The sequence below is a fragment of the Gloeophyllum trabeum genome, assembly GCF_000344685.1.
Source record: "Gloeophyllum trabeum ATCC 11539 unplaced genomic scaffold GLOTRscaffold_00002, whole genome shotgun sequence".
Lineage (NCBI taxonomy): Eukaryota > Fungi > Basidiomycota > Agaricomycetes > Gloeophyllales > Gloeophyllaceae > Gloeophyllum > Gloeophyllum trabeum.
This window is the reverse complement of record NW_006920411.1, coordinates 1,933,834-1,944,073: the sequence shown is the minus strand read 5'-3', so window position 1 is coordinate 1,944,073 and position 10,240 is coordinate 1,933,834. Positions and strand designations below refer to the sequence as shown.

The following is a 10,240-nucleotide window of genomic DNA, read 5'->3' as shown; positions in this document are numbered from 1 at the left end:
ACGTATCGTCGTCCTTGGGTAGGGCGCTGTCGTCCATTGGGAATACGAACGGTGTGTCCAGCAGGCCTGCTACAAACGGATCTCATCAGAAAAGTATGGATGTCGATATATCTGCGTGTGTCGGAGTAGATACTAATGCAGCATTTGCGCAGTCCCTGATCCACCTGCTCAAGTCGGGCCCCATACATTTCCAGTCAGCGATTTCCCTCCTCCCCGCCCTTTCAAGCCTAGCCCGAAGAAATACCCTAGTGGGCGACAGAAAGGGAGCGACTTTGATCTAAGTGCACTCTAGAACGGTACATCGGACTATCTGTAGCTGATGCGCTTGAGGTTTGAATAATTTATGACTTGTGGCATAGTCCACAATCATGCTCTGGTGGATTGCTCGGCCATATTTGAGTCTGTCCGGCCGTATCGGCGGCAGCAGCAATAGAATCCTCCACCCACGATTGGGAATGTCCGATCGCCGTGGAGATGAAGCAGAACCATGCTGCTGCTACGCCGTGACCTCCGAGCCCAAGGGGTATGCACATGTGCTGCAAAGGGCCCATCATGGAGTGCTTGTTGATCCGGCCACTTCCTCCTGATAAACAGTCTTTACCACCAGCAACGACGATGGGACGAATAATCATGTTATTGAGACCGTCGAAGTGTGGAAGGCCTCAGTCTTGCGGCTGCAGGATTGAAGCTTAAGGCGCTCTCCAAATGTTCATGGGAGTGGTCTTGTCCGTCTTTCTAACTCAGAACATCCTCCTTGTGTCACCGTCAGGTGATCGAGGTAGTCGGTATCGGGTCTCACTCTGTACAGCTCGGAGGCAAGAAACTTGGCAAAAATGAATGCATGGCGCAAATCGCTATGCGGGATCACACTGTCAGCGAGACGTTACAGAAGTTACAGCCGCCTAAAGGCAGCGCAAGACGTGGCAGAGACGTGGCGAAATATACCGCAACGCCGAGTGAGCACACAGGAGGCGCCTCCAGGACGTTGTGCACAATTTCCAGAGAGAATGGAGCCTCGAGACAGCACTCTGGTATACCGACGTCTGGTAAGCCATGTTGACTTGAAGGCCGAGGTGGTGAGTAAGATATTCGAAGAGGTTACCGCCACCGGCAAACCGCGATCAATCAGGGGATGGAATTGACACGTCGACCTTTGCTCCCGTATATAAGCTACCCCGTCGGCCGCTCTCCGACTACATTCTCCTTCCTTTGTATCGCGAGCTCGAGGCTTGCTTCGGACGATGCGTTTCCAGTCTTTCCTTTCAACAGCGTCGCTGCTGGCCTTGGCTGGCATCGCGGCTGCCGAGGGCGACTCCGATGTCATTGACCTGAACCCGTCCAACTTCCAGTCGCTCGTCAGCCCCGAGCCTTTGATGCTCGTCGAGTTCTTCGCGCCATGGTACGCACCTCCGTACGACGTATGATTCCAGGTGACTGAGTGATATCCAGGTGCGGACACTGCAAAGCTCTCGCTCCCGAATACGAGCAGGCGGCTACTGCTCTGAAGGAAAAGAACATTAAGCTTGCCAAGGTCAACTGTGTCGACGAGGCCGACCTTTGCCAAGCTCATGGCGTCCAGGGATACCCGTAAGTATGCCACCTTGCCCTGACTCGCGCGGTTTGTAATGGTTCGCCTTGTAGCACTCTCAAGGTCTTCCGGCAAGGCGAACCCACCGACTACACGGGTCCCAGGAAGGCTGATGGTATCATCAGCTACATGACCAAGTGCGTCGACTGATTTATTTCTGTTGGGGATGTAATCTCATTAACACACGTTTAGACAAGCCCTCCCTGCTGTTACCGACGTGACGGCTGCGAACCACGAGGAGTTCAAGAAGGCTGACAAGGTCGTCGTCGTCCTCTACGCCAGCAGCACGGACGCCGCCCCTGCCCCGGAGTTCAGCGCCACGGCGAACAAGCACCGCGATGACTACCTCTTCGGCCTGTCCACTGACTCCGCTGCTATCGAAGCTGCCGGGGTCAGTACCCCTGCTATCGTTGTCTACCGTCAGTTCGACGAGCCCCAAACTGAATACCCGTACCCCGTCGCCTCTGCCACGGTCAAGGACCTCGAGGACTGGATCAAGGAGCTCGCCATCCCTATCATTGATGAAGTCGGCGCCGAGAACTACCAGACCTACGCCCAGAGCGGGAAGCCCCTGGCCTACCTGTTCCTCGACCCCAGCGTCGAGAAGCGCCAGGAATACATCGACGCCATTCGCCCCGTCGCCGCCAAGTTCAAGGGCAAGGTCAACTTCGTCTGGATCGACGCGATCAAGTTCGGCGACCACGCTCGTGCGCTCAACCTGCCCGAGCAGAAGTGGCCCGCCTTTGTCATCCAGGACCTCGAGAAGCAGCTCAAGTACCCGCTTGACCAGAACGAGGAGTACTCGCCGGCGGCTGTCGAGCACTGGGTCGACCAATACGTCGATGGCAAGCTCCAACCCCAGCTCAAGAGCCAGCCTATTCCCGAGACCCAGGACGAGCCGGTTTTCAACTTGGTCGGCAAGCAGTTTGATGAGGTTGTCTTCGATGACAGTAAGGATGTCTTTGTCGAATTCTACGCATCATGGTTGGTTTGTTCTGTCAATATATGCCTGATTTGATGTTTACCTGATGGTAGGTGTGGTCACTGCAAGCGCCTGAAGCCCACTTGGGACAGCCTTGGCGAGAAGTTCGGTGATGTCAAGGACCGCGTTGTCATGTGAGTAATGCAGCCAGTGGTGTATACGACTGTATACTGACTTTTGAACCTAGCGCCAAAATGGAAGCTACTGAGAATGATCTCCCTCCTTCCGTCCCTTTCCGCATCTCTGGCTTCCCCACTCTCAAGTTCAAGCCTGCTGGATCCAAGGAGTTCCTCGACTACGATGGTGATCGGTCGCTCGAGAGCTTGGTTGCCTTCGTTGAGGAGCACGCCAAGAACCCGCTCGATCCCAACACGCCTTCCCAAAACGCGTCTCACGAGCATCGCGAGCATGATGAGCTCTGAGTGTTTACGCACTTTCATGTATAGCTAATCTACTGGGAGAATTGAATGGTAATTGAACTTTCAACTCGGATGATTTGGCGGAGCTCTGTATTTTCCGTAGTTATTTATTGCTTATGTACTTACGAAGGAATCGAACACCGGGATTGCTCTTCGAAGGGTCATTCGAGTTCCCGCAACGGAGAGACTTGCAACGTGCTTACAACTTGTTTGATTCCGATGCTATCAGCACACCCGCCCATACAATGCAGAGGATACAAAGGAGACAATAATAACAGGTAGACCACAAAGAAAAATTAGAGCTTGACCTCCTTCAAACCGTCCTTCCAGAAAGTGAAATAGGCTACAAGGCAGGTAAGCGCTCAGTAGGCTGGTTGCATCTGAACTCGACTTACGGGTGACACCGTCCTCGCGGTAGTTGAGGAGGGCAATCATACCATCAGGGTTCATCGATTCACCGGTGTACTAGCACGATACGATGAGAACGACATCCTGACGCAGCGGAAAAGGATCACTTACGAATTCGAAGTCCTTGAAGTTGGCCACAAGCTTCTTCGCGAACGCCTGGGCACCCTTCTCGAACGCCTCCACGCGCTCGGGGTTGGTCTCGGCCAGCTTCGCCTTGACGGTCTTCATGTAACCCTTGAGGTAGGTGAGGTAGGACTTCTTGTCGAACGATGTCTGCTGGAGACGGAAGGAGTGCACGACGTTGTTGACGGTCTCCTGTCCGTCCTCGACACCCTCGTCCTGCTCCTCGGCGGAGGGGTTGGCGCCTGTCGGACGGTTAGGACGGGATGCAGAGTGCGCGATAAGGGACGGGGTACGCACCGATGTCGACGTCGGCGCCTTTTTTGATGGTGACCATCTGGCAGTCTACCTCGAAAACGATGTCGTCGACGAGCTTGCTGGAGGAACGATGAGCTGCAGAACCGAGGCTCAAGCCAAGGAAACAGGACCCACATGGGGAAGGCATCAGAGAACATCTCATCGTCGGTGATGATGTCGGTGTACAACAACATTTTGAAGGTCTAGGGAGATGTACAAGAAGGAAAGAAGGAAGGAGGTGCAGAGCGCAGAGGAGATTGGAGTCGAGATATACAGGCGCGCCGGATCCACAGCCAGAAAACTGTCCGACGAGGAGCAATCGATTATCGGCCACGTGACTACTCAAGGCCACGTGCGTCCCAAAAATTGTGATCGAGAGCGGTGGCACAAGCCCTCGAGGAGGCCAGGAATCTGCGCCGCCATGGACTACCAGCCCGTCGTCGTCAAAAAGTCGCATCGGCCGACGGCCACGAGACACAACGCAGAGTCCAGATACTGGCGCCAGTTCAAGCACCCCGTCTTCATCAAGGAATACGCACCCGTCACCTCCATCCATTTCTCCCCCTCAAAACCCCACAGGTATGCGGTCACGTCCGCGACCAGGGTCCAGATATATGCGCCGAGAACACAAAAGGTCACGAAGACAATATCGCGGTTCAAGGACATTGCCCGGAGCGGCTGCATACGCGGGGACGGGAAGCTGGTGGTTGCAGGCGACGACACGGGCCTCATCCAAGTATGTATCGCGCTCTGGTGCTCTCGCGTCATATTTCTGCTCAACGACTCAAGAGTTACGTGGCTAGGTCTTTGACATCAACTCCCGCGCTATCCTCCGGACGCTCGACTCGCACAAGCAGCCAGTCCATGTCACCAAATTCTCCGCCCTGAACCATACCCAAGTCCTCTCATGCTCGGACGACTCGACCGTCAAGGTCTGGGATGTCCCTTCCCAATCCGCCGTCACTACCTTTGTCGATCACACGGACTACGTGCGCTCCGGCCAGTTCTCCACCTCCAACCCCCACCTCGTCCTAACCGGTTCGTACGACACGACCGTGCGCTTATTCGACACGCGCACGGGAGAGTGCGAGATGGTTATGGGCGGGCCGGACGCGAGCGCGGGGAGCAGGAACACCTCGCCCGTGGAGCAGGTGCTCATGTTCCCCTCCGGCACAGTCGCGCTATCCACCGCGGGTCCCATCCTGCGCGTCTGGGACCTGGTTGCGGGCGGGCGGTGTACGCGCGCCCTGTCAAATCACCAGAAGACGGTCACGTCTCTTGCGTTCGACTCCAACGCCAGTCGACTGCTGTCGGGTGGATTGGACCATATGGTCAAGGTCTACGACGTGAGCTCGTACAAAGTAGTGCACACGATGAGGTATCCTGCGCCCGTCCTTTGCGTTGCTATCTCGGTACGTCCGTCCTACCTGCATTTCACAACTTCGCAAGTTAATGCACATCTTCAGCCGGATGAAACGCACATCGCTGCTGGCATGTCAGACGGCACGCTCTCGGTCCGTCGGCGGCAACCGAAAGCATCAGAAGCCGCTACCGACGATCCCTTCTCTGCCGCTGCCCTCCAATCTGGGACATTCGAATCATTTTTAGGCGGGTCCCTTCCAGCCATCGGGGAGGGGCGCGTCAAGAGTAAAGTGAAATCCAAACCCGTCGGCGACGTCGACGAACTGAAGGTGGAAAGTCGGCGAAAGAAGCGACTCAGGGAGTACGACCGACTCCTCAAAGGTTTCAAGTACTCCGCTGCCTTGGATTCCGTTCTGAGAAAGGTGAGCAACTGATGAGGTCAGGCCATGTGAGGTCGTTAGCTGACACAGGCCCTTAGAATGTCCCACCCACAACAGCCTTCGCCCTGATCCAGGAGCTCATCCATCGCGACGGTCTCCGCACAGCACTGTCGGGACGCGACGACGTTCTTCTGGAGCCAGTACTTCGCCTTTTATTGAAGAATGTCAGCGATCCTAGGTTTGGGGAAATGGCTTGCGATGTCGCAGGCTTAGTGATTGGTATGCACCCAGCTGTCCGCCTGCGACCGTCGAGACTAAACCGTCTGCAGAAATGTACGGAGCGGTATTAGGTCAATCGCCTCTGATCGACTCGCTCTTCCTGCGGCTCCGGAAGAAGGTAGCCCAAGAGCTGCAATTCCAGAAAGAGCTGCTCAAAACCAAAGGGGCCCTCGACATGGTCTTGGGGTCAGCTGCCTTGATGGCTACGTGATCATCGTCCGTCGCGCATTACATATGTAATTTATTATACCTGGTGCCATATGTAGCATAATAAATAGCATATATCATACAAGTGCCTCGTCGTGCGGGCTCAGCAAGAGTCCAGGAAAGCGATGAGTGCTTTTAGGATCTCCTTTTGTGACGGGGCGCGGTTCGGGTCGTTGGCTTCTTCCGGCGGTACCTCCTCTTCGTCCACGTTGTCGTGATAAATCCCGAGTGTCCGCACGATGTCCTTCAAAGACTTGTTTTTGCGATCCAGCATTTTCGTGAGATGTGAACGGACCTATAGATTGTTCGTAAGTATCATGATTGTAAGCTACAAGAGAAAGCATACCCCATCATCCTCCATGGCTATCCAAGCTAGAATGTAATCGGTCGTCTGCATGGTGAACAAGCCTCCATCGAGACGGCGGAGGTACCAAGCATCTTCCTCTTCCTGACCAATCTCTTCGCCATCTTCCAGCAACTCCTGGATGGCGATGTCAGAGGAAAACATTGGACACTCTGCAGACACTACCCACCTTCTTCTCCTGATCGATCTCGGAATCGACTATGACGAGCCTCAGTTGAGCGTTCTCCCGTATCTCAAGTAGCTTGTCCACCTTCTCGTAGTTGTTCTCCACGAACTTCGCCAGCAACCGAACCCTTGCTGGGGATTCGGACGGCAAATTGGAGAATAACGACGAGATGATGCTGAGGATGTGCCCTATGTCTTCTGACGCAGGAGTCGTCACGTTCTTGCTTTTCTTGGAACCCTTGCCCATAAGAGCCGCGAATAAGCTCTTCAGACCCAGGGCATCGACAAACGTCTCGCAGGTCGAAGTGCCAGCGGTGCCGGACATGGCATAATCCAATACTTTGATTGCGCGTGACCGCGACTCCATCTTTTCTCTGCACAAAATTCGTCAAGAAGCCCGCACGGGGAGATCAAAAGGCGGGGACTTACTTCATGAGCAGCACCATCAGGTCGACACCCTCACTCTTCAAGAACAGGTCCTTAATCTCGGGTTCCCCGAGAGCTGAGCATAGCGTATCGAAGATGTTCTCCATGAATTCGGCCTCGTCACCGTCGACAGGATCCCGTCGTCGATATTGCTAAAAGGAACATCAGGTACCGTCGAGACAGGACCTGTACGCATACTCACCGAAAGGATGTTCAAAAGAATCTCAACCCCATCCTTATCACCAAATGTCAGTCTGTTCTTCCTATTATTTTGAAGCAGAATGGATAGGATCTCAGCCGCGTAGCCTCGATTTTCATCGTGTGTCTTTGACTTCACCCGGTTGAGCAGCCATGTCATAATGCTGGTTTTGTCGACGAGCGTCGTAGATAGCTCAGGGTTGAATCCCAGGATGTTTTCGAAAACGCCTGGTAGAGTTTAGCATGTGGACTCCCTTCCGGCTGCCTGAAACGTACCTAATATGTGGAAAATGCCCTGTCTATCAGACTCTTCAGCCTCATTCAGCCGTCCAAGGTTATCGACCAGAAGCTCGAAGATCGATTGCTCTAGCTACGTACAATGAGCAATCAGACTCACGCACTGCAGCAAAAGTAAGCAGCCTCACCAGAGCCTCGATCAGTGTCTTTAGAGCGGCGTCCTTCTCCTGCTGAGCCTCCTCATCACCCTCGACAATGTCTCCCACGTCTTCGTCCGTCAGTTCATTGAGGAGTTCGACGACGTCAAGAGCGATATCAGGGTTTTCATGCGTTAGCAGGCCGATTAGCTTAGTCAACATGCCGGATTTGACGAGCTCGGGATAGGCTAAGGCGGGCACTTGGGCCAGCGGTAGTAGTGCCTTGATGGCACTGTCAAGGTCCGCCTCTGAGTCAATGAATCTAGGTCGATCGTGAGTACATGAGCGCGAAAAGCCCCTCGGAAAGTACAGACTTTGAGGGGTCATCGGGATACTTGGACCGTTGGTCCTGGTTCTTGTTTGCTGCTCGCTCGAACCTGAGAAGAAGTTTGCGTATCCCCGTCGCGTTCAGCTCTTCCACCTATCGGGTCCCTGAACTCAGTACCATGTCAGATAGAGCACAGACGGAGGTATCCTACTCACGTCTTCTTGCGCACCCTCGCCTACCCCCTTGTCAAAGATATTAAGGATTTCCTTCTGCTCGCTTGTCAGACCTCCTCCGAAGAAACGGCCTTCCTCGTCCTCCTCCACGAAGTAATCCGCGTCGCCGCCCGGAGCGAAGTCTTGAGCCGTCTCCGATTCCTCCTCTTCATCCTCTATCGTTACAGCTCGTCTCTTACCCTTGTCCTGACCTCCTCCGTTCGCAATGCCGTCAGAAGCAGCTTCTGAATCCAAACGTATCCTTTTCAGCATCTCCGGAGTAGGCGCCTCTGGCATTTTGCGCTTGCCTCCCCCGGGCAGCTTAGGCATCTGCACGGAATCCCGCTGTGTTAGAGAGGAGCAAAACGGATGACATGACCGCGCGATACCTTGAACATTTTGTCGATATCCATGGCGAACAAAGAGTAGTCGCGACAAAACTTGACAGGATGCAAGGGTCCCTCAGGTTCCGAGTCGACGCAGTATTACCTCGTTGTTAGGGAGCAGAACCGGTCCAAGCAGAGGTTCAGAGCTGTACAGATGCGAAGCCTTCACAGACCGCGACGCGTCTCCTCGAGCAAAGCCATAGTCTCCCAGGGCAGACCGTAAACGCCTCCTTCTTCGGTTGCTTAATTAGGACAGTCGGCATATAACTAGCAAAGCCAGTGCACGGCGATGATTGTGGCCAATTGCAACTTGTGGCTGAACAACGCGTCCGATTCCGACGTCATCATCACACATCACAACGGCGATACTCGCGTCTTCGGGTAGGCGCGTGCAAGTTTAATGGTAGAGCGCGACGACAACGTCAATAGCAATACACTGCAGTCAAATACACTAGATGCAGGCTCATTCGATCTATTACTTAGAGCACTCTTCTCCTACGTGATAGTACAAGGATTCAACGACCGAGGCCGCTCGGATTCACAGACAGTGCTGATAGTACTGTTGCGCATGCCTGCGATGGCAATGACTCGATGATGGCAGAAAGATTGATCAACATATCAAACGAGTCCCAATGCGTATCCCGGATCGAGGATGCAAGCCGTCACCCTACAACCAGTAGAAACAAAGCAGTCATCCGCACACTTGAGGCACAGGAAGACTGACCAGCTTACGAATGAATATACCCCTTCCAAATTACAAGCACATATCGTTACAAAAGCTATGTAAGTCCAGTCGGTCGTACGAATAGGAGTAACGTACTTCTTCGCATCCTCACCATGCGAAAATCTAGTAGGGCTTCTTCCTGTTCTTCTTGAGCTCTTTCTCCAGCTGCCTGGCCTTTCTATGCCCTATCTCTACTGGCCGAATGGCCGTCTGGTCCGCCTTCTTCAGCTTGACCGGCCGGTTTCCAACATATTTACCTATGAAAGCATGTAAGCGGGGCATGAACCACATCGTAGGTACCTACTCACCGTCCATTTCTTTCCACGCTCTCAGGAAATCTTCAGGGTCGGAAAATGCCACGAAGCCGTATTTAGCCTGCCGAAACAGTCAATCCTTGAAGCGAGAGCGGCATGTAAGCTAAGTGCGTACTTTTCCGTTTAGCCTATCACGGATAACTCGAGCTTTCTGGAACGAGGTATACTTGTTGAACGCGTTCGCCAACACGTCATCGGAGACGTCGTTGCTCAGATCGCCCACGAATAGCCGGAACCAAGCTGCAACCAAAGTCTCAGCAGAGGCCTCACTGATGAGAGTAGAAACTGACATGGGTTCCATTCGAGCAACGTCTGATCCTCCCAGACCTTTCCTCCGCCTTTGCGCAGTACAGTCGTTCTCTTGCCACCCTTTGCGAGCTTGCCACCTGCACCTCCGCGCTTGTCTATAGCAGCTCCAGGGACATAAACACTCTGCTGCGCGAGAATGCCGACGTCGTACTCGTAAGCATTCGCAGGGACCGGGGCTGTATGCGACGACGTCGATGACCCCGCAGTGGGATACATGGGACCTTGGTAGGGCTGATAGTAAGGGTTGACATCGTGTTGCTGCTGGTATTGCTGATAGTAAGCTCCTGCTGAGTATGGATCCATGGCGGCTTTGCACTTGTAACAGGAGACTGTATTAGCTCGTCGTCGCGCGAGAATGCGGTTACGATGATGAAGGTGTCAGGGGACTGTGGGAACAA

At 53.9% G+C, this 10,240-nt stretch overlaps 5 protein-coding genes across 5 annotated transcripts; 2 read left to right on the top strand and 3 right to left on the bottom strand.

The window, feature by feature from the left end:
* Positions 1–1,241: 1,241 nt before the first annotated feature.
* Positions 1,242–2,992, top strand: GLOTRDRAFT_33266 (protein disulfide isomerase; the record flags this gene model as incomplete). Its single annotated transcript, XM_007863494.1, has 6 exons — positions 1,242–1,399; positions 1,450–1,587; positions 1,642–1,725; positions 1,781–2,572; positions 2,624–2,704; positions 2,758–2,992. The coding sequence occupies 6 exons, from the start codon at positions 1,242–1,244 to the stop codon at positions 2,990–2,992; spliced, it is 1,488 nt and encodes a 495-aa protein (XP_007861685.1).
* A 293-nt stretch (positions 2,993–3,285) lies between these two features.
* GLOTRDRAFT_125724 (translationally-controlled tumor protein) lies at positions 3,286–4,008 on the bottom strand (the record flags this gene model as incomplete). The annotated part of the gene is made up of 5 exons (XM_007864223.1): positions 3,286–3,332; positions 3,385–3,454; positions 3,509–3,762; positions 3,818–3,894; positions 3,950–4,008. 5 exons carry the CDS (start codon positions 4,006–4,008, stop codon positions 3,286–3,288), a joined length of 507 nt encoding a protein of 168 aa, XP_007862414.1.
* A 202-nt stretch (positions 4,009–4,210) lies between these two features.
* Positions 4,211–6,034, top strand: GLOTRDRAFT_55400 (WD40 repeat-like protein; the record flags this gene model as incomplete). Its single annotated transcript, XM_007863690.1, has 5 exons — positions 4,211–4,550; positions 4,618–5,226; positions 5,281–5,598; positions 5,655–5,835; positions 5,886–6,034. Coding segments are annotated over exons 1-5 (1,572 nt in total), but the record flags the coding sequence as incomplete, so codon positions are not given.
* Positions 6,035–6,145: 111 nt separating this feature from the next.
* GLOTRDRAFT_32999 (DUF1716-domain-containing protein) lies at positions 6,146–8,522 on the bottom strand (the record flags this gene model as incomplete). The annotated part of the gene is made up of 10 exons (XM_007863477.1): positions 6,146–6,337; positions 6,389–6,520; positions 6,576–6,945; positions 7,001–7,149; positions 7,200–7,423; positions 7,472–7,565; positions 7,621–7,891; positions 7,944–8,050; positions 8,113–8,439; positions 8,499–8,522. The coding sequence occupies 10 exons, from the start codon at positions 8,520–8,522 to the stop codon at positions 6,146–6,148; spliced, it is 1,890 nt and encodes a 629-aa protein (XP_007861668.1).
* Positions 8,523–8,905: 383 nt separating this feature from the next.
* GLOTRDRAFT_109677 (RNA-binding domain-containing protein) lies at positions 8,906–10,222 on the bottom strand. Its single transcript, XM_007864222.1, has 5 exons — positions 9,824–10,222; positions 9,649–9,773; positions 9,528–9,594; positions 9,316–9,476; positions 8,906–9,241 (listed from the first exon to the last, which is right to left on the bottom strand). Exons 1-4 carry the CDS (start codon positions 10,143–10,145, stop codon positions 9,343–9,345), a joined length of 648 nt encoding a protein of 215 aa, XP_007862413.1. The 5' UTR covers positions 10,146–10,222; the 3' UTR covers positions 8,906–9,241; positions 9,316–9,342.
* Positions 10,223–10,240: the final 18 nt, after the last annotated feature.

Coding starts and splice junctions, on each gene's coding strand:
- GLOTRDRAFT_109677 (XM_007864222.1), bottom strand. CDS start 10,145: ATGGATCCATACTCAGCAGGAGCTTACTATCAGCAATACCAGCAGCAA. Junction 9,774..9,823: donor GTTGCTCGAATGGAACCCAT/GTCAGTTTCTAC, acceptor CTTTGGTTGCAG/CTTGGTTCCGGCTATTCGTG. Junction 9,477..9,527: donor AGCGTGGAAAGAAATGGACG/GTGAGTAGGTAC, acceptor ATGCTTTCATAG/GTAAATATGTTGGAAACCGG.